Raw genomic sequence first — 24,299 nt, 5'->3', positions numbered from 1 at the left:
AAACTTTCTACTGAGGGAACAAACTGTTTTTCAAACCATTCCTTGAAAAGTTGTGTATCTATCCATGCCTTCCTTTGATTTCTGTAGTAAACTGGAGGAGTGTTCATGTTACAGTTTTTAAATGCCCTTGGTTTTGCTGATTTGCCGATAACTGTTAGGGGCAATTCATTTGTTCCTGCAGCATTACTACATGCTAATACAGTAACACGTTCCTTTCTCATCTTGAACCCAGGTGCACGAGACTCCTCCGCACACGCAAGGCTTTTACTGGGAAGGGCCTTGAAATTTAAACCCATTTCATCTGCGTTATACACTTGTTGCGGTGAATAATTTCCTGATGCTACCAAGTCATTAAATTCCCTGATGTAATCTTCTGCAGCGGGTGGATCACCTGATAACTGTTCTCCCGTTATCGTTAACTGACGTATTCCATGCCTTTCCTTCCATCTATCGAACCATCCGGTACTGGCAGTGAATAAAACATCTCCATTCAGTAATGTATTTAAATGACGCGCCTTTTCTTGAACAAGAGGTCCACTTACCGGAGTACATTTTTTCCTCTCCTGTGAAAACCATAAATAAAGCGCTTCATGAAGTTTATCGAATTTGGACACTTTTGATGTTTGGCAGATTTTAAGGATTTATTTTGACGATGCTGTACAAAACTGATTTTAGAATGGTTTTTCTTCTAGTCAGAAATCGTAGCTTTTCCAACACCAAACTCGACATAATTTTGATGCACTGTCACCCTTATCCAACCGTTTCAGCACTTCAAGTTTTTCTTTAAGAGTACAAGACCTGTGCTTTCATTTGCGTGCCATTTTCAAGCCTTAACTTAATTGAATTTATCACAGTATAGCGCTGCTAATAAGCTGAGACGAAGCCAGCAGCTAACTGAGAAGGCAGAATCACCCAGAGACCTTCACAACTGTGGCGTGCTGCGGTGAGTCACGTGTGCACGTTCTGCAGCGCTATCACTGAGAGAGCTGGAGAACTATTAAATAAACATCACATGCAGCTCTTTGCATCCCGTGCACAATGCAAAAGTGTAACCCATTACCGTATTTTAGCAGTTTTAGGAGACAAGTTTTAACCTGGTTTTAGTCGTTTTCTCCTCTACAGGTTCTTAACTACCCTACTGTAATTTTATAGAGTATTTTATTAATCTAATTGCTAAAGAATGGTCATTTCAAATTACATTATGTACTGTATTGTAGAAACTCTTTTCCTCAGACGGTTGAGGCGCTGGCCTTCTGACCCCAACTTGGCACGTTCAATCCTGGCTCAATCCGGTGGTATTTGAAGGTGCTCAAATACATCAGCCTTGTGTAAGATGATTTATTGGCACGTAAAAGAATTCCTGCGGGAGAAAATCCCGGCACCTAGGCATCTCCGGAAACCGTAAAAGTAGTTAGCGGGACATAAAAACTATAACATTATTGTTAAAAAATATTTTCCGGTTAATCCGAAAATTTCGTAATCCGAACAGACTCCGGTCCCAGTTAGTTCGGATTAATGAGACTGTACTGTAGTCTACTTCATGGCCCAGAATTAAAATCCTACTTCACTGAAGGGCTTCTAAAACTTGGAAACAGAGAATTAGGCCAAATGACACTATCGAGATTCAACAAAAACAGATTTCAAAAAATATTCAGATTCACTTGGTTCTTCTTTTCATCCAAGTGAGAGTACAATTCTTTCCAATGTAGCAATTTTTTGCTCAAGAAATAAACAAAGTAATATAATTTACCAGTAGGTTCTGAATAGCTTGGAAGATGACTAAATAACATACATTAGTATTGACTCCATAGTGTTTGATTCTGTTAATGAGGTTAATAAAGCTGGTTTGTGCAGTGGAATGAGATTTAATCCACGGAAGCTAGACAAATATCGTTCATGCAGAAGTTCAGATGGGCTCAGCTTCAGGAAGAAAGTGTTTTATCCTGTGATTGCAGGAATACCATTCGTTCTTAAATGGAGGCAGTTTCCTCAAAATTTAGCCTTCTCTGTCACAATGAATAAGCTACCAGGACAAACTTTAAAGTTGGGATGAATCTCCACACCCCAGTGTTTTGGACAGTACTCAGCAGAGTCCTGCATCCAGGCCCACCGCACAGCACTTCAAACCCATGGGCTCCGGCAGCCCAGCCTGTGCAGTACCTTTCTCTTCTGACGCGGCCGCGTACTGGCCCACAGCACTGGTCTCATATAGCCTACCGCACTGGGCGGGCGCACTTCTCCACAATAACATGTGCACCGTGCACAACGAAATGTTCCCGTCACACTACTATTCGGATCACTCACTCTACGAATTCCCGTACGCTAGTAACATATTTCAAAGTAGGCTAATCGCATTTTGAAATTAAACGGTAGAGATTTCTCCTGCACTGTAATAATAATAATTGAAAACAAACAAAAATTTTATTATAAACTAATATTCGTCTGCAATTGTTATCATTTTAACTGAAAATGAATCTAAATAACACGAAGCATATTCAGAGTACTTCATTAACGTTTGTCTCAAAATAAAATACAAACTGAAATGACGTGCAATATGCCAACAACAAAAACAAACGTGAACATGGCTTTTACTTAGTGTGCATAGTTTATTGGTCATTGCTAATGGTGGTGGAAAGGAATTACTGTGAATGAAAAGAAGAGCATCACATTGTCTGGTTTTAGAAGAGACAGTCATCCGTTGAGAATGAAGCCCGCTGAACGGAAATTTCTCTCTGAAGCTGAACTTGATGCTTGCTACTTGATACTTTCTCAGCCATCTGGTGAAATTTTGGATAGTTTTGTCCATTTGTTCTCCAATAGGACAATATATCTATCTACTTCCATTCCACAATTTTGTTTTAAATATCTTTCCAGCTGATCTGTTGGAATAGGAGCATCATGAATATAACAGTACACGAAGAAAACTTCATTACTTTGGCAGGTTGTGGCATAGTCGTGGAGTCTGATGACGCAGAAACATTAGACTACTCGTCATTCAAGCACACTTCGTTCATGTCTGGCTCCATGGCTGAATGGTTAGCGTGTTGGTCTTTAGTCACAGGGCTCCCGGGTTTGATTCCCCACAGGGTCGGGAATTTTAAGCATAATTGGTCAAATTCGCTGCGTGGGGGATGGGTGTATGTGTCATCTTCATCATCATTTCATCCTTATCACAACGTGTAGGTCGCCTACGGGAGTCAAATTAAAAAACCTTCACTTGGCCAGCCAAACATGTCCTCGGACACTCCCGGCACTAAAAGCCATATGCCATTTCATTTCATTTCATTTCATTTCATTTCATTTACCTTGTTCATCATAAGTTTTTTGGTCTAATCATAAAAAGACAAAATCAGTCCGACTACTTTAATCTATACTAATATAATAAAGAGAGAGTGCGAATTTTGTTGGTTGTGTATATCTGGAGGGTAATTTCAGAAACTACTGGACTGATTCTAAAAATCCTTTTACTAATGTAAATATACATTATCCCTGAGGGACATGGGCTGCATTTAATTTACAAAACAATTCGAGGTGGTTGCGCGACGGGGGAGATATAAAAGTAATAGGCTAATATGTGCAAAATATCAAATTTGTCGTGCAAGGACGAGAGACAGCTCATTTTAAGTCTATTGACGCAAAGAACAAAACTGGGTAAGCCCCACGGGCCCTAAAACCAACCGTTATGGAGATATTGGCACCACACTACACCTGCTCTTAGAATCGGATAAAGAAATGAATTGCTATAACCATGGCAACGTCAGCTCCAGGATTCTACAGCAGCGAGATTATGCATATACGTTTGGGCATAGCTGCCAACCAAAATTTGTACACATAATCCCTGAGCATATCTCAACAACTTAACATGTTACAGACATGAATTGGTATTTATAGTCTCTTTTAAAAATAAAGAGACATGTATTGTTTTATTTTCGGAAAACACTCTTACAGGGGTGTGTAAAACGAACTCAAATGTGGGTTGGCGTGAAATTTAAGATGAGCATATCTACAGTATATCTCAAACACTTAACATGTTACAGATGTGAAAATTGATATTTTCATTATTTTAAAAATAAAAAACAGGTATTTTTTTGTTTTTGGAAAAACCACTTAACGTGTTGGGTAAAAAGGACTGAAGAGGGGGTTGCATTATTTTTATTAGAGTACTGATATCTCAAAAACTGAAGTTGTTACAGACGTAAAAGTTGGCATTTAGAGTCTCCTTTAAAAAGAAAGAAATACGTATTCTTTTTGTTTTGGAAAATCCACTTATTTTGTATGAGGATACTTATATATAAAAAGCCTAAAGTTGTTGCAGACGTGAAAATGGATATTTTAAATCACCTTTAAAAATTAAAAAACACTCATTTTGGGTGGGGGAGGGGGAGGTAAAATCAACTTCGGGGTTGGGGGTGGTTGAAATAGGTGTTGAATTATTTTCATGAGGATACAAATATCTCAAAAACTGAAGATGATACAGTCATGATAATTGGTATTTGGCAGCTCCTTTATCAAAAAACACGTATTTTTCGTTTTCAGAAAACCACTTAAGGGACTGGAAAGAATTGAAAAAGCAGGTGAATTTTTAAAATGAGTACCAGAATATCTACAGTGTATGTCAAAAACTTTACATGTTATGGACATGGAACTTGGTACTTGGAATGTCCTTTAAAAATAAACAAACATGTATTTTTTGGAAAATCCACTTAGGTGGGGGTGAAGAAAGGGCTGTTAAAGGGGTTGAATTAATCTTATGCGGATACTTATATCTCAAAACCTGAAGATGTTACAGATGTGAAAATATGTATTTGGAATCTCCTTTAAAAGTAAAGAAACTTTTTCTTTTCTTGATAGAAGACGTTCTCACGTGTACAGTTCTATGTCACATGGTCATCTTAGCCCCAAAAGGCAATACCACAAACGTGGTTTACAAAGAGTTTCTGGGGTAAATGAAACTCAGTTTTTCATTGAGGTTTTATACTATAGGGATTTTCAGATAATGTCTTAGTACAGTACCGAGGAAAGATTACTTTTATCAAATTACGAAATCCACGCGAGAAACCGGGGGTAACTGCTAGTGTGTACATAAAGTTTACCACAGATCATACAACACACAAAATTAACGTCTTTCCCACTTTCCCATCGCCGTCAACTGCAGGCTTGAATACCAATCAAATACGACTTGTAAGTTTAAGATCCGGTTCAGAAGTCTTGTACTGCGTAGTTTTTAGTTCGTTCGTTTCTTTTTTTTTTTTTCTTTTACTTCTCGTTTTTTTTGCCACAGTTCTTTCCTTTTGGAACTAACAGTCCACATTCGTTTCCGATAACAGGATAGACGGAGAAGTCAAACCGAAAACCACAGTAAACTTGATCACCTCCACTCAACCTTAATGCAACGCACTCCGCCGACACGCAGTACACTTTGCAGATTGAAGCGGTCAGGCTATAGAACTTCCACAGCGCTGTCCTTGGCTCACCGCATACGAATGACATAGCGCTGCCCAGACCGGCCCGTGCGATGACGTCACGGGCTTCGTATGTTCGAGCCTTTCATAGCCCATTGCAGTCTACTGTCGAAGCAGCTCATGGGCTGGGCCGCTCTGCAGGACTCTAGTACTCAGATCCATAGATATCAAAGTACAATTCCAAGCTAAAACTCCACTCAATACGGTTTGTAAGGAGATATGATAATACCTGTTTCAATTCCATTCAAATGCCATATAAAATAGACCATTGTAGATTTAATCTGCATAAATCGTAATTTAAGTATCATTCACACATATTACCTTACCCCCCCCCCCCCAACCTCCCGCCCCCCTCCTTTCATTTAAAGCACCTAGAGCAATAGTTTTAAGGTTTAATGTGCTTACTATCCAAATGTTTTTCATCTAAGCTATTTATATACAGCTGAAGATGACCACTAAGTGGTCGAAACATGTTCTGTGTGTGCTAATGTATTTTTAATTTTGCCCAAGGCAAAAAATAAAGTATCGATTAGGTGGGCTTTTTAAATTAATTTGTTGTTTGTACTCATCAATACGGTCGTGAAGTGGACAGCTTGCAATACATACATACAGAAATTATGGAAAACTAAAAAGTGCATTTCCTTGTTACTGTGGACATGACCGATACAGAAATACCGTTCTTTTTAAGTTCTGAGCAATGTACAGACAAAACTCTTATTTTATATACCGGGTGGTACAGCTGCCCCTATTTTTTCCCAAATATATGCAACCAGCTAGGACGTAAATGCCTCTTAGTCCCATCTTGCACAACACCTTACAGCAATGTTATGTGCAGTTAACCCGATGTAGACTTCTCCGCACAATGGAAAAATGGTACAAGAGGCAGTAAGTGAGGTCCATCTCAAAAACACTGTACCATTTTATGTAGAGCGGTGTCCCATACTCTACTAATTTTTACGAAATGTTACTATACTGTACAAACCATAAACACGCCTATAGCTGTCGGTAGAGAATTGCGCACCTGATTGGTCCAAGAGGCCATTTTCTTTCGATAGAAAGGGCGGTCGTGGTATCATAGAAAATGTGATAGGGTAAGACCAATTACAGACATGTCAATGCACCACCATTTTGTACAGTCTCATCACATCGAAATTGATAGAAACGTGTTTTGCACTGTAGTTTATAATCTGTGGCACGCAAATGCTGTACAGCAGATGTAATAGCTTACGCCATGTAATTACTACCGTTAGAGCGATCAAAAAAGGCATAAAACGGGACCATAAGGCTCTAACTCATCAGTAACTTGTCGAAGCGGGAACTTCTGCTCTCCTCATGAATACAGAGTTACAAGGAGGGCGCTTGTACGTTGCAAATAGCTGCGCGGAATTACGTATGGAAGACGTACCTCGATAGGTTACTTGAAGCAGGAAGGGTTCCAACCATTCTTGAGTCATGCATTTTTTAATGTCATTTCGTATTCACCTAGGCATCGTTTACGAAGACCTTTCTGAAGTCTCCGATATTCTTCTACGGAAGTTATAATAAACAGGTATCATAAATATCGCCACATACGCACCGATTGTGAATACCACCTGAAACATAACGCTGGACTCATTCAACCAAGTAACGCGTAGAAAATGGTTGCAACTATCTGGGTGTAAGAGAGACGCGATTCTTTAGTTCACTGTGGTGTTTGCACATTCGAGTTCAGAACTTTTAACATCAACGATCAGTATTGAAGCGATAGCGTAGGTAATTCCATTAGTACAGAGCTACGAGACCAATTCTTTGTCGCCTGCAGTGGCTACATGGCACCAATCGCAGCGAGCATACGATATGTTAGCAGGCATTTAGAGTTCGAATCTAGTTACGAGCTTTTCAATTTTATTTTTATATTATACTTGTAAGGCCATTCGTAATAAATATTTAACGTTCTTAAGTCTCAAAAGTAATTTGCCACCTTTACAAAGAAAGCATACATACGAAAGGAATAATAACATGCGACTTCCATATGGCAAACGACTACAGGGAATGAAGCGCAGTGCACGTGTTGTCAACATTCTGACCCACCCATTCAACCAAGCAACTGGCACGTTCGACTCAAAGACCAACTAACCGCGGTCTACATTTCATACGTAGGGCACATGAAACAGCATATCGTAATCCTAGCAGCAACGTGTGAGCATGTACTGTACGGTTAGCACGAAAGCAAACATTATGTATTCACAGGATGATTATGTGAATATGGTACTACTTTATGGAGAAGCAAGGCAAAATGCACGGGAAGCCAGACGCTTGTATCAAGAACGATTTCCTGGACGAAGGCTGCCAACTGCACATACATTTCGACGTGTTGAAAGACGGTTGCGTGCAACGGGGTCATTTCATACATTACCCCCCGTTCGGGATGCTTCAGTGACGTCTGGAAATAACGACGAAGCTGTTCAAAATGCAATTGCAAACAACCCGCACACAAGCTCACGGGCCATAGGAAATGAACTGAACATCAGTCGTGTATCTGTACTGCGAATATTGCACCACCATAAATTCCACCCTTTCAATCAAAAGCTGCACCAGGAACTTCACGGAGATGACTTTCCAAAACGGATAGAATTTTCGCAATGGATATTACAAAGAGTTGAAGCTGATGCAAATTTCGTAATGGACATTCTCTTTAGTGATGAATCCAGTTACAAAGAGTTGAAGCTGATGCGAATTTCTTAATGGACATTCTCTTTAGTGATGAATCCAGATTTCACAACAACGGAACTGTTAATCATCACAACTTCCATTACTGGAGCGTTGAAAATCCTCACTGGATCAGGGGAGCTCGATTTCAGGTACAATGGGGCGTCAACGTGTGGTGCGGGATACTAGGTGACAAGATAATTGGACCATATTTCTTCGAAGGAAACCTCACGGGACGACGCTATCTAGAGTTTCTTCGTGAGTACCTCCCACTCTTATTGGAGGATGTGCCCCTTATGACACGGTTACGGATGTGGTTCCAGCAGGATGGAGCTCCCCCACACTGGTCGTTGGCAGTACGGAACCACTTGCATAGGACATATCCTGGACGATGGATTGGACGAGGGGGTCCGGTCACATGGCCGGCTAGATCACCTGACCTTACTCCACTCGACTTTTTCCTCTGGGGTTATTTAAAGGAAAGAGTCTATGAGCAGGAGCTTGAGAGCCCGAATCATTTACGGCGGCTCATCACGGAAGCCTGCAGGCAGATTCCACCACGTATGTTGCAGCAAGCAAGAATGTCTCTCCTCCACCGTGCTCAGATGTGCATTAACGAAGCAGGTGGTCATTTTGAACATTTGCTTCATTAATCGAATGGCCATGCATAAGCCCATCGCACCGCTGACGGTACAATCTCACTTTATTGCAAATAGCTCTTTTAAGAGCTCCTTAAAAAACAAACATAGCTGAGTACCTGCAATATGAGAACTGATCATGATTTAGATTTGTCGTCAACAATACGACTCGCACGAACATCAACAACACAATAAAAATATTCATCGTACACAGGACTCGAACCGCCTACTAACTGAACACCGATACTCTCCTCTAACTTTTAGCAAGCTCGGCTATCACGGGTTGCTGTTTAGCGCTGTTGTGTTGCTGCTACTTCTAGTCATTCACCAATAATATTCTCTGTACAGGACGTTTCTGCGACACATAATTTTCACGATTCTTTACCATCAATCGGTATTTTATCATTAATGCTGATTTGCTTGACACGAATAAACGAATTATGCGAAGTGTTGTAAGAGCAGACATTGTAGTGAGTAGTCAAGGTCAATATTTTTAGGTTCGACTATAATCTGCGGGTTGCATAAAACTGCGTGAATAGGGGCAGCTGTACCACCTGGTATATATAGACTAGTACATAAGCCTGTCTTCAACAGCTCAAATTCTATAAAGTAATTGGAAATTCTAATTTGGGGAACATCCCTCATATTATTATTATTATTATTATTATTATTATTATTATTATTATTATTATTATTATTATTATTATTATTTCGTATGGCAAAACAAGGATACATTATAAATACATATAAATACATATAAATACATATTTCTTAAATAAGTATGTAATTTACAGGCCACCATTCAAAACTTAATGTCCAGACTTTTCAGCCAGTCCACTGCTTCTGTAGAAGCACTATGTAATTCTTGAACAGATCCATTGAATCTTCTTTTTGGGCAGTCCATAACAACGTGCTGGATGGTCTTAGGCACATTATCATATTAGTTATACATCAACACAGAAATGAAAATCATAACCTATGATGCTGCAGCTAAACGAGAAAATTTTGGTCGGTGACTTTCTGGGCAAGCCTGCGTCACCCGAGAATTTCTCGGGCATGCCATCTTAAGCTCTGTAGTTTGCACTGCGTGACGAAAGAAGCCACTTTCCTATGTGTAACGACTCGTTAAGCTCTCTGCAGTCTATTGAAACCTGTTTCTTGCAACACCCACTAGTGCAGCAGATTCATGACCTTCTAGCCGGGTTAAATGATGCTGGCACCAGAATCACTTTGGCATTGCTTCCAAGCCACGTTGCGATTGCAGGAAACGAACTTGCGGATGAAGCTGCAAAGGAAGCGGTACTTTTACCTCCAAGACCTGTCAATGCACCTGCTAAAGATATTTGTTCTCAGCTACGTCGAACCATCTTGGCATCCTGGGAATCGGAGTGGCTAGCTATCCGAGCTCCCAACAAGCTGAGAGCAATTAAGAAGACAACTACCATGTGGCGGTCCTCTTTCCAGCCATCACAGAGAGAGGCCATAGTATTGTGTAGGCTGAGGATAGGTCATGGACGATCTACGCTCTCTTATCTCCTGAAGAGTGTGTTCTTGTAGTGCCGACTTCACCGTGGCCCACATCCTCACGGAGTGCACCAATCTCTCTGGCCTAAGGCGGAGCCTCGGCCTGCAGGAAACACTCGAACACATACTAGCTGATGATGCTACTACTGCTGATCTCGTCATTCGCTTTATGTACGATAGGGGATTATTCAAGGGAATGTAAATTACAAGTGTACTGTTACTAAGGGAACACATGTTCCCTTTTGATTCATTAGTAATTTCTCGGCCTAATTCAATAATTTTTTTGTTTTATTTTGTACTGTGTTTCCGAATTCCTTCGTTGAATAAAGAATTTTATTTTAAACTAGCTGTAGTACCCGGCATTGTCCGGGTAGCTTTTGAATGTTTACCTTTAGTATTTGTATTACCAGTTAGTTAAGTGTGAAGTGGATGCTTATTGATTTATTTCTGAGATATTGATTTTACGACCTATTATGTAGTTTTAGAGTTATTTAGATGTATCTGCTTTCAAGCTTTAGATTATTTAATTTTCAAGTAAAAGCTTGTCCTTGTGGAAGATAGAACTGACTGGGAAGTATTTGATTATTTCAAAAAAAATAAAAAAAATGAAAGTAATAATTAAATGTATATACCAGTCGCACCGTACATACTGATGTACACAATTTCGGCAGTCATTGAGACTGTCACAATGAGCCTAGTAATCCCAAAAGCAGTGTGTTCAACACTAATCTCGGTCATTTTATACTATGTACTTCTAAGCCCTTCTCAGCTCCTGTCTCAATGGAGACTGAACGTGGACTTAAACGGTATCAAGAGCATCACAGTTCGTATAAGAGACACACAAATAATGGATTTCGACATTAATATTGGTTATTTTCCATCATTTTTGCACGTCAGCCCCTCTCGTTCCCCACCCCCAGCGGTGGCTGTGATTTTTCATCTCCATAGTATTTTTTCTAAGATGGTAAGTCATATGTGTACCAAGTTTCGTTGAGAGCAATTCTGGAACATACCCACATACAGTATATCCATAATATCCTTTATATTTACATTCATTTTCACCCCCTCTCAACCTCCAAACTGATTGCGGCTGAAGTATGACTTAACCATCCAGAGTGTCACAGATCAACTCTGTGACCTTGTAAAGAACGTATTCGACATTAATATCAGTACAAAATCGTTAATTTTTATATTTCACCATCTCCCTTAGGTGTGCTAGGGGTGTTTCACCCCAACAGTATTTTTCTTCAGATAGTAAGTCATACGTGTACCAATTTTGTATGAGGGCTATGCTGGATGAATAATACATCCGTTTTTTTGGTCATTTTGAACATTTTCCTGTCCACCCCTTCTAATATCCGATAGGGGCTGAACAACGACAACCCGAGTGTCATTATTCACCTCAGCGACCTCGAAAAGTATGGACTGTACACGAATATTTGTCGTTATCTATTATTTTTTTATATTTCACCCGTCTTTCTGTGTTTTTTATAATTCACCCTCGCCCCTAGGGGTGCTAGGTGTATCTGACACCCACAGTAATGTTTCCTATATAGTAAGTCATTTGTATACCAAGTTTGGTTGTGAGGTATGCTAGAGCATACACACATACGTCTTTAAACTGTGTCCCATTGGACATTTTCTTTTCTTTACCGGTTCTAACTCGCCTGCCGATTAGGACTAAACTTAACCTTAAACGGCAGCCAGAGTGTCACAGGTCATCTCAGCGATCCTCAAAACTATGGATTAGACACAGATATCGGTCGTTTTCGTTTAATGTTAAAATTTCAGCTCTACTTCAGGGGCTAGGGTCCTCTTACCTCAAAGGTATTTTTTTTTTCAGACAGTAGGCCCAATTTTGATTGAGAATTATACTGGAATATACACATATACGTCCATTATCCCGGTCATTTTGAAAATTTTTTCACTTCTTCTCACCACTATGCGAAAGGAGGCAGAACTTGGACTTCTATAAAATTCGAGCGTTACTATTCATCTCAGCGACCCGAAAAGAATGGATTCGACACTATTTTCGATTATTTCTACATCTCAGGCCCTCGTGGGTGTGCTTAGCGTTGTCATACCTCCACACACTTTGTCTCCTGATAATAAGTCATAAGTGAATAAGTTTGTTTGAAATCGCTCCCGTAGTCCCGAAAAGTATGGATTCAACACTTTGTTATATTTCGTCCCCTTGTCTAAGGCTTCGAGGGGTGTCTTTCCCCCACAGTATTTTTTTTCTAGATAGTAGGTAATATTTGTACCAAGTTCAGCTGACAATTATATTGGAACGTACACACAAACATCCTTAAACTCGATCATTTGGATATTTTCTTTTCTTCACTTCTTCTCACCCGCCTGCCAATTTTTATATCTCACCCTTTCCAACACCTACCCCTAGGAGTGCTAATTTGTCATAACCCCACGCAATTTATCTCCTGATAGTAATTCATGAGTGTACCACATTTTTTTTACTTGTTCCAGTAGTCCGGAAAAGTATTATTGTTCGCTTTTAGTTAGGTATATAAATCACCCCTCCTCTAGAGGTTCCAGGGGTGTCTTATTGTAAACAGTACTTTCTCCAGATAGTAAGTCATACTTGTATCAATTTTGGTTGAAAGCTACGCTGTAACATACATTATTTCAGTCATTTTTGAAAATTTCTATTTTAACCCTTTCTCCCCCTATGCCAAAGGGGGATGAAATATGATTTATAAAAAATCCGGAGTGTCATTATTAATCTCAGGGACCCCAAAACTATGGATTCGAAACTATTTTTGTTTATTTTTACTTAAAACTTCCCCCTGCACCCCAAACCCCAAAGGGGACTGAACTTGGACTTATAAAATATTCGGAGTGAGATGAATTATCTCAGTGTCCACGAAAACTACCGAATCGACACTATTTTAGATTACTTTGTATATCATTCTCCCCTCTTCCCCACCTCGAAGGGGACGAACTTAGACTTTAAAAAATCTGGAGTGTCACTATTGACCTCAGTGACACCAAAACCTATGGATTTGACACTATTTTCGATCATGTTTATATCTCACTCCCCCATAATCCCCACCGTATAGGTGGATGAACATGGACTCATAAAAAATCCGGAGTGCCACAGTTCACCTCAGCGACCCCGAAAACTACCGATTCGATACTATTTTCGATTAATATTTCTATCTCTAATCCCCTCACCCCCACCATAAAGGGGCCTGAATTTGGACTTTTAAAAAATCCGGAGTGCCACTAATCATCTGAGCGACCACGAAAACTGTGGATTCGACACTATTTTCGGTTATTTTTGTATAGCTCTTGTATTAGCTCTCCTCCCTCGTCCCCCTCTCCGAAGGGGCTGAACTTGGTTTATAAAATTCTGGAATGTCACTGTTTATATCAGCGACCCCAAAAAGTATGGATTCGACACTACTTTCGATGATTTTTATATCTCACCCCCTCGACCCCTACCCCTAAGAGTAGCTGGGGTGTCTCACCCCCACGTGGTTTGTCTCATGATACTAAAAATTTGGAGTACCACTATTCATCTCAGTGGCCCCGAAAAATGTGAATTCGACATTATTTTCGACTATTATTATGCATCACTCCCCCCTCGTCCCCACCCCAAAGGAGCTGAATTTGGACTTCAAAAATATACAGATTGTCACTACAGCGACCACGAAAAGTATGGATTTGACACTATTTTCAATTATTTTATAAGTCACCCCCCCGTCCCAATGGAAACATGGAGTGTCTTACCCCCACGCGGTTTGTCAGAAGAAATCCGGAGTGTCACTACGCATCTCAGCGATCCCGAAAAGTATGGATTCGACGGTCATTTGGATATACCACCCCCCCCCCCTCTACCCTACCCCAGAGGGGGCTGAACTTGTACTTGAAAAAAATCCGGAATGTCACTATTAATCTTAGCGACCCTGAAAAGTATGGATTCGATACTGTTTTCGATAATTTTCTTGTATCACTCACCCCCACCCCAAAGGGGGCTGAACTTGGACTTTAAAAATTCCAGAGTGTCACTATTCATCTCAGCGACCCCGAAAACTATGGATTCGACACCATTACCGGCTATTTTGATATATCACTCCGCCCTCGCCTCCCACCCCAAAGAGGGCAGAACTTGGACTTTAAAAATTCTGGAGTATCACTATTCATCTCAGCGACCCTGAGAACTATGGATTCAACACTATTTTTGATTATTATTATGTATCACTCCCCCATCGCCACCCACCCCGAAGGGGGGAGAACGTGGACCTTAAAAATTCTGAAGTGACACTATTCATCTCAGCGAACCCGAAAAGTATGGATTCGACACTATTACCAGTCTACCTACAACAATCGGCTTTTGAATCTCCACTTGTGCACGACAACACATTTAAATATTAGTTACGTCAAGAACATGAAAATGAAAATCGTGGCTCAAACAAGCTCCAGTTTTAATATCACCCCTTCACAAGAAAAAAGAAGATCCGTTTCATTTTATTTTTAGTTTTGAACATTTTAAATTAACCAGAATAGAACTGCCAAGTTAAAACACATAAATTTATATTTTCAATCTTGACCAACCTACAATCAGTTCAAATCTCCACTTATTGTTGACGACACATCCTGTCACCAGACACGATACGTCAAGAACTTAATATGATATAGGGGTCACATAAACCCCGATATGCAATCCTCTTCACCGAAAAGAAGATCCATTTTAGTTTTGGACATTTTCCATATTAGATAGATTAGGAACAAAAAAAAAAAAAAAAAACTTTACTGTATTGACTTATGTTTGTATATATTGTATATAATGTATATGTTGTATATAGTGTATATATTGGTATGTTTATATTGGTTAAAAAGGTCCCAAACCTTGACCTAAAGGTTGTTTACAGGCTGAAGATGCCCAAAATAATGGGTGAAACATGTACCTGACCAAATAAGTCTACATAAAATCACGTAGATAATAACCACATTAAACGTGGAAAGTATTGAATAGGTGGTTTTTTATTAAATTATCCTTGATATCTATGCCTTTCGACACTATTTTCGATGATATTTGTATCTCAGCCCTCTCAACCCCCGCCCCTGACGGTTTCTGGGGTGCCTTACACCCACGCGGTTTTCCTCCAGATACTAAAAATCCGGAGTGCCAATATTCACTTTGGGGACCCCGAAAACTATGTATTCGACACTATTTTCGATTAATATCATATAACACTCCCCCCGCCCCCACCCCAAAGGGGGTTAACTTGTACTCTAAAAATATTCAGATTGTCACTATTCACCTCAGCGACCTCGAAAAGTATGGATTCGACACTATTTTCGAATATTTTATATATCACCCCCTCGCCCCCCATCCCAAATGGGTACATGGGGTGTCTTACCCACAAGCGGTTTGTCAAAACAAATCCGGAGTGTAACTATTCACCTCAGCAAACCCGAAAAGGATGGATTCAACACTATTTTTGGTCACTTTAAAATATCACTCCCCCCTCGCCCCCACCCCCAAAAGGGGCTGAACTTGGAATTTAAAAAATTCGCAGTGTCACTATTAATCTTGGTTACCCCGAAAAGTACGGATTCGACACTATTTTCAATAATTTTCTTATACCACCCCCCTCGCCCCCACCCCAAAGGGGGCTGAACTTGGACTTTTAAAAATCCAGAATGTCACTATTCATCTCATCGATCACAAAAAGTATGGATTTGACACTTTTTTCGAATATTTTATGTCACCCCCTCGCCCCCCCACCTCAATGGGTGCGTGTGGTGTCTTACCCCACGCGGTTTGTAAAAAAAAAATCCGGAGTGTCAATATTCATCCTAGTGACTCCGAAAAGGATGGATTCTACACCATTTTCAGTTTTGATATATCACTCGCCCCCACCCCAAAGGGGGCTGAATTTGGGCTTTAAAAAATTCCGGAATGTCACTGTTCATCTCAGCGACCATAAAAGTATGGATTCGACACTATTTTCGAATACTTTATATGTCACATATGTCACCCCCCTTGCACCCTCCACCCCTATCGGTACCCCCACACGGTTTGTCAAAAGAAATCTGGAGTGTCACTATTCATCCCAGCAACCCCGAAAAGTATGGATTCGATACCATTTTTGAATATTTTTAAATGTGACCCCCCTCGCCCCCCTCCCCTAAGGGTACGTAGGTGTCTTAACTCTGCGTGGTTTGTTTCCTGATACTAATTCGTAAGTATACCAAGTTTGGTTGAACGATGGAATCGACACTATTTTCGTATGTTTTATATGTGACCCCCTTGCTGGTGGTTGGTTATTATTTTTGTCAAAGATAAGACTTTTTGACATTACTGCCTCGATTAACTTTAATTTGTACCACACTAACCCTTTGCAGTGCAACTGATTTTAAGTTGTAGCATTAATCTAGTCTAAGTGAATGTTGAGAAAAGCTTGTCTAATGATTGAGTGAATTCTATATGAAATTAAAACATAAAGGAGATTATAAAAAACTATGAAGGTTACCTCAAGAAAGAATCACAACTTGAAATGTTTCATTATGTGGTAACACTTGAAGCAGCTCCCCACGTGAAGTCAAGTTTATATTCACACATTGCAGAAACGTAGGTTGTCTTCCCCTTGAAACATTTTCAGTTAGAGCACACAGTAGTAGAATCTTTGTGTTTCTCTCTCTCTCTCTCTCTCTCTCTCTCTCTCTCTCTCATGTTATGCTGGGAACAATACATACATTTGTCATTTTTATGAATATTTCCATGGAATAGCTAAGCTGCATTCCTTTGACAACAGGAACTTCTTCCTTAAGCTCAACAGAGTTCATATATTAGTTCTTCAGAAATTTTTAAGGAAATGCCAGGCAAACAATTGAAAGGGAATCAGCAAACTGGCCAACAGCCCTAAATGCAGATCATTGATTGATTCAGTTGCATTATAAAACAAGTATAAACGGAGCAAAGTTAGTTCTAACCTTTTATGTGCTGAGTTACAAATTGACTGTTTGGTACCTCAGTAGTGCTGACGTTTTCATTCGTATGTAAAAAAATTTCTAGAACCCTCAGTGTTTAACTTATCAGTGGGGTGATTACCTTAAAATGCTTATAAATGTTGGTTGTTTATAAATCTAAATGAAAATGGAAAATCCTACACTTATGTTCAATATTATTTTGAGAGAAAACAAAATTACACTTACGTGCCCATGCATGCTTTATCTTTATACAAAGTAAAGAGCCCAAAATAATATTATTTCCTAAAATCTGTAGGCAACTAATACATGTAACTTATTAGAAGTATATAAGTTGATATTTTAAAATACTTTTCAAACCTGGAATGTGGTGATAGTTAAATATTTTCTACTGGTTTTTTTTTTGTGTTGCCGATTTGATCAACTATCTGCACCCAACTCCACTGGCGCAAACGTTTCTAAAAAATCAATGATTTTCGGGTTGTCATCAAACACTACTTGGCCCTCAGTGACTATCACAGTTACTTGAAACTCTGGTGAAAAGTAATCCGTCTGCCACGAAAATAGTGATAAAATAGCTTTTGTACTCACCATGTTTTTCTTCTTTCGTTTAGAAGGTGGCTCTGTTCATCTCTCACATACAATATTTTCGGCACTCTCTCTATCCCTCTCACTTTCAAAATCGCTTAACAATCCATTAAAATGATCATCTCCATCATCACTTTCGCTCTGGTTAGTAACTGAAAGATTCTGTGATCCGAAATAACATCGCTGCAAGAGCAACTAGATTGTTGTTCCACCATGTTTGTTTACATCGCAGATGAACTCCACAGATGTCTACAAAAAGCTCTGTAAGTTACTTCTCGAAGCTATAATCTCAGATCAATTAGTTCTACATAATGCCCAACAGATGGCAGAACATGTCAGAGATCAATTTGGCACCCGACAGTGATACCAATATAAATGGTCCGTTATTGGACATTATAAATTTTCCAGCTAACTCATTCCTGGTTGCCAGCATTTTGCCCCCGTGTGCTAGGTTGGGCTCGTCAGTTGTTACCTAGCACACCTACCAAGACGCATGGCTAGTGCGTAGGCTACTTTAAGACACCGGCAGTGCCAATGCACTATGAGAGACTTTGTCTCATTACCAAAAATTGATACCTGCTTGGCCATCAGATGATATAGTTGTTGATTCCCATAGGGAATCTGAAATATTTGTCCCGAATGAGTAAATTTATAATACCAGTATAAATGATCCGTTATTGGACATTATAAATTTTCCAGCTAACTCATTCCTGGTTGCCAGCGTTTCGCCCCTGTGTGCTAGGTTGGGCTCGTCAGTTGGTACCTGCTCCAGGTGGGAACAATGACAGGTGGTTACTCAGAATGAGGAGATAAAGGCTAAGTTAGGAATGAACTCAATAGATAAAGTTGTACGCATAACCCGCTTTGGTGGTGGGATCTTGTGAGGCGTATGGAGGAGGATAAGTTACCTAGGAGAATAATGGACTTGGTCATGGAGGGTAAGAGAAGTAGAGGGGCCAAGACAATTATGGTTGGACTTGGTTTCAAATGATTTAAAGATAAGAGGTTTTGAACTAAGAGGCCACAAAGCTAATTAGAAGTAGAGGATTGTGGTGGCATTTAGTAAATTCACAGGGACTGGCAAACTGAATGCTGAAAAGCATAACAGTCTGTAATGAAGATGGATTGATGTATGTATGTTATTTATCGTTGCTTCCAGCTGAATTTCACTCGAACTTCGATACGGCAACTTTAGCCATAGACCTTCTTGTTATTATGTGGTTAAGGCCTAGTTGTCTAATTTATAAAATCATTTTTTAAATCACTGGTGTAATATCATACCAACTTTAAATATTTTTTCTTCACAAACATTTTAAATGAAGTTTTAATTGTAAATTATTATTTAAGAACTCATAACAATTTCTCACATTGTATAATTTCACTCTAATGTTATATTCTCATTTTATATTTTTTACCATGACAATCAGGATCCTGATTTTTATCTTTAAGTATGAGTGCAAAAAGGCTGATGATGCCCTTTTAAAGGGCGAAACATGTCCCTTCAAATTTTAATTTAATAGGATGTAAGTCCTAATTTTGTAAATTCTATTGTATTGAATAGGTTGATCCTAATAAATTTTAGTACTATCTTAAATTAGCGTATAGCTTGCCGAATAACGCCAAAGGTGTGCTGAAGGTTTAATGGATGAATCACCATCAGCAGCACAAAATGTCCTCACTTCATACAAATTCTACGGAGAGGTTTGGAATTGAAACCAGGCTTTTGGCACGCAGTGTAGTGATTAGAAATTGTATCCCACCACATCTCCTACCCTGCTGGCCAATATTCTGTTAGTGAAAATATTTTCCACCTACGAACTCCAACCTGCTAACCACAGTGTTGGATACTATACACTTTAACAGAAATAATAGTTATAGATCCACCTAATCAGTACATCAGAATTGAGATAATTAAAATTAACTCATGTATTCATTCAAAGTTCTTATTGTCTTAATTTTAGTTTTGATCAAGAATCTGATCATCTTCAGCTAAACAAATCAAATATCAGGATAAAACACATCTAAGAATTGAGTACATCAAATTGTCTAAAACATGAAAGTGAATTGTGTAGTTAAAACAAGTCAAAAGGGGATTGTGAAGATCCAGTCAGAAAATGAATAGTGAATTGAATATTGTGTAAGAATCATTAACCTCTTTTTTTTCTTCTTCTTCTTTTTAATATATAGCTTTTGGAACGGGCACAAGAGGAGAATCGTCGCTTACTTTCTTTGCTAGAAGACAGAGATCACAAAATAGCCACCCTTGAAGCTCGTATTTTGCAACTACAGCGTGAGATGGCCATGGAGAAGGAGCGATTGCGTGAAGAGAATGCAACAGTCCGAGCTATGACTTCTCTCACTACCACAAATAACAACACAAAATGAAGCTTATTGAGGTTTTGGCTTTGGTTGCAGCTTTTTCCAAATGTAATGAGAAAACAAGCACAGTGGTATGCAAATGGAAGCTGGAGATGTGTTTTGGTGGGCACCGTGCATACCTAATCTTAAGGTTTTTGTTGATCAATATAAAAGGTTAACTAAGGGAAATTTTCTTATTTATCAAGCTATTTAAACAGTTTGTCAGTTTTTGTCATAGCTTTCACTTTATCAACCCATATTCTACTATTTAACATGACACAGTAGCATTATTACTTGTTGAATTGTATATTCATAAATGGAAAACAGCTTCTTATCTTTTGAGGAACTGGTTGAAATAACAGTTTTTAAAGTTGTTTGTCCAGAGGATTAGTTTTTTTAATTTCCCTTGGATGAATTTCCTAAATTGCTTCTGAGAAATCTGGTAAACCTGTTAACTGAGTTCTTAAAAAAACATTAGTGTAAGGAAAGAGTCATTAGGTATTTTTTTACATTCCACTGTTAAAATGTATGCCTACTTTTGGTTGCATCTTTTATATGAGATTTGTTGCTGACAGTTGTAATGACTTTCTTGCTTTACTTTCACGAGTTCGTCATTAAACTGTTCAAAAGGGTGTCATTAACTAAAGTGATACTTGAACAGTACATACAAAATAAATGTATGTAAAAAATATAGCTAGTGTTTCAGACAGCTTACCTTTTTATATTTAATTTCCATATTCATCTTTATGCTTGGTTCAAATCAAGTAGGAAGTAAAAAAGAAAGAAAGAGCAAACGCAATGCAATGTAAAATGTACATAGTCGGAAATCTAGCCATTTACCAGGTAAAAGCATGGCTGAGAGTTTTCTATCTTGACTTTTGATGGTAATATATATATATATATTTTGTTTTCTTTCTTCTATATTTCATGTGTCTTCAGATATCAGATCAAAATATTATTGTCCAAAACATCACTGTTGAAATGGAGGGGAAAATGTCAACATTTAAGTGTAAGATACCTGAAGTATTGGAATGAATCGATTATAGGATATTTAGCAATATATGTCTTTCATTTTGAGTGATTAACATACTTCATATTTTTATTGTTGAATTTTTGAATTGAATTTGAATCGAATTTTTAAGTTCAATGATTTGCTCTAGAAATATATTTTAAAGCCATAAATTTAAACTAGATATGCTGGCCCTGCAGTCAAGAGATAGCAAGACTGCTTCTTGCTGGTTGACCTTTTGTTTGGTTCCCAGCCAGGCCAGGAATTTTATCATAATCTAAGGGCTGTTTCAAGGAATGCTGAGGCTACATGAGAACAATTGAGGATCTGTCTAACAGTGAGAAAGTCAAGAATAATGGCTGAAGGGATACAGTGCGCCGACCATGCATCACCTCAGGATATGCAGGCCTTCGAACTGACTAGCGGTCGCTTGGCAGACCAAGACCCATCACAATTGTAGAACCCTGGGGTTTGATTTGGTTTGGTTTGGTTTAAGTAGATACACAAGGCACAGGAGCAAGATTTGAGGTGCAATTTTCATTAATATTGCCTTCCAAAAAATGCTTTTGGCTGTTAGTTTTGAAAATGCTTATGCTGCACTTAACATTGTTGTAGCCTTCGCACTGAGTGTGTCAGATCCTGAATGAAATGCCCTGGGGAGGAGAAAGTTCTCGTGGTGACTAACCACTATAGCTATCTTAACATCCTTATCCAGTAGTTTGTATAAACTGAGGTTGAACTTGGATCACTGACGTCATTGTTCTTCTTTTGTTGAAACATGGGTCTCCTCATTGTGAAATAAGTTTTTACCACAGTTCCTAAAAAAATATTCAGAGCAAAAAGGAAAAAGCACACACATCCTTCAGTAAAGTAGGTTGTTATAAAAGACTTGTCAACCAAAACTATGGAACATGTCCTGTATCCATGTATCTTGGCCTCTGGAACTGCTGTGTAATATATATATTTAAAATCTGTTTCCATACTGTAAGTATTCACCTCCTCCTCTACTTAACCTGGATGAAACTTCTCTCTGCTGGGAACCAATTATCAGTGACCAATCACTATGATCTAATTATATTTCATAATTTTAAGAAAGATTGGGGTAATGAGGCTCATAATCCCCCTGTTACACAATGTTCTAAAAACTAAGAAAACCTAGTGATATAATTCAAACATTAGTATAAACAGAGTGAAATAAATATTTGCTCATCTCTTTAGTTTGACTAATGAGAAGAAAGCAGAGTCTGTTGGATTCCCAAACTAACGTATCGAAATAATGCAGAAGGCAGTAATACTGGAATCTTGGCATAATTACTTTTTTTCCCCTGTAAAATCAGTAAGATGAAATAAAACTCATCCTCAGCCTATTAACGTAACCAGCCTCCAAGCTCCACAGCATGTAAGTACATCACACAGAGTCAAGATTAAACTCATTCTTCAGCTTTGAAAGTCGTTTTTGTTATCAAGCCACAACAAATGACAACGAAATTTTTTTCTGTCTTGTTTCATTCGCACTGTTAAGTGGTAAATGGAAAATATAAATAACATATAATTTACAGTAGTACTCATAGATGATGTGCGATGATAATTGTCTCATACACCATAAAAAAGCAGTATCAATAGAACTGCGTTCATTGACTGATATATATTAGAGCTTTATGAACATGGATATTGATGCCCCATTCGTACTGTATACATGTCCTTACATTGCATAGTTTCTTCCCAGTATTGCTTGTACATTGAGGAATAGATTACTGAACTGTAATAGATTTTATTGATTTGGAAATATTTGAAACTTCCATGCTTATTGTGTGTTGTGGTTTTATTAATATAAGTTATTCCATATGTTTCTAGTTGTATTTCAAGAACAACTTGCCCCCTGCCCCCTCCCCTCATGTCTGGAAATTATTTCCTCCAACTTCCAGTTACCGTACCTCAAGGTAATAGGTCAGTATGTGAAACATGTTCCACCAAGCACTTATGAACCTAGGTGTAGATTAAAATATGGATGGACGTAATATACTACTTTGTCTCCAAATTCATGTACTTAAGAAGTCCAAAAAATACTACTGAGGACTGGCTAGCTAGGATATCCAATCAAAATGATCTTTTCTTGTATAGTGATCAATGAGCAGCTTAATTTTATGGTTGAAATGAATAAATTGTAATAACTTTCTTTTGTGTTATATTGTCGCTGTGTAGAGTATGTGATAATTTATTATATCTTAATGGATTTTGTTTGTAAGATATGATCTACATGGTTTACATTGCCTCATGAATTTTACATTTAATTTTTAAGCTTGTTAATATATGTTAAAAGTGACAAGACTTTTGTAAGATTTTTTTATCAGACAGCTTTTAAAGTGTGTAAACATTTTAGTAATATTGTGAATATATTTGTAATTGTGTCAACAGTGGTTTTATTTATATCCCATTATTACCTTCAAAGTAGATCAAACCTTATGTTTTACACATCAAATTATGTACCTTTTAACTAGGTTTGAATGGTACTTTACCCCGTCTGCATCCAGGTCAACATAAAGGATTTCCAGCCAGCTTCTCAGGGAATGCCATAGTTTGGTTCAATTTAATGTGGGATCCGAAAAAGAACTACTTCTTGACGTATCGAATACTATATCATCAATCTCAATCTTGCCGATGGACGTCTCCATCCGATACACCTTGGCTATGATATTCAACTCGTATATGCGAAACCTTATTTCTAGCTATCTTATTCTATAATAATCCTTATAAATAATACACCAAGTTAATTGTCACTTCTACTTATTTATTAAACATAATGATTCGAAAAAAAGATAGGAAGAGAAAAATGTGGATCTGTACATTTTGATTAAATCAGCAACCGCTGAAGCACTGAGCCTTCATTTGTATAACTAACCTACGTATCTTACATTCTACTTGCTTCATATTCATAATTGAAATAGGTTCAAATTTTCTTAAATATGCATTCATATGAGTTCAACTGGTCAGTTATTGTCTAAACCTGACAATTCTCAACATTCTAAACCTACTTTTCTTATTCAATCTTAGTCTGCTCCTCTAACTGAAAATTGGAGT

The 24,299-nt window shown here is 38.4% G+C and overlaps 1 protein-coding gene across 5 annotated transcripts in view; it reads left to right on the top strand.

Annotated features, from left to right (window-relative positions):
* Positions 1-23,633, top strand: part of LOC136866267 (PRKC apoptosis WT1 regulator protein) — a 303,714-nt gene extending 280,081 nt beyond the window's left edge. For all 5 annotated transcript variants that reach the window (XM_067143078.2, XM_067143081.2, XM_067143080.2 and 2 more), the window contains one exon: positions 20,042-23,633. In XM_067143078.2, the coding sequence (XP_066999179.1) occupies positions 20,042-20,239 (198 nt within the window). In that variant the 3' untranslated portion in view covers positions 20,240-23,633. The remainder of the gene's footprint in view (positions 1-20,041) is intronic.
* Positions 23,634-24,299: the final 666 nt, after the last annotated feature.

The sequence above is a fragment of the Anabrus simplex genome, chromosome 3 (genome assembly GCF_040414725.1).
Source record: "Anabrus simplex isolate iqAnaSimp1 chromosome 3, ASM4041472v1, whole genome shotgun sequence".
NCBI classification, from domain to species: domain Eukaryota; kingdom Metazoa; phylum Arthropoda; class Insecta; order Orthoptera; family Tettigoniidae; genus Anabrus; species Anabrus simplex.
The sequence above is the reverse complement of the archived record's forward strand: the minus strand, read 5'-3'. Positions and strand labels throughout refer to the sequence as shown.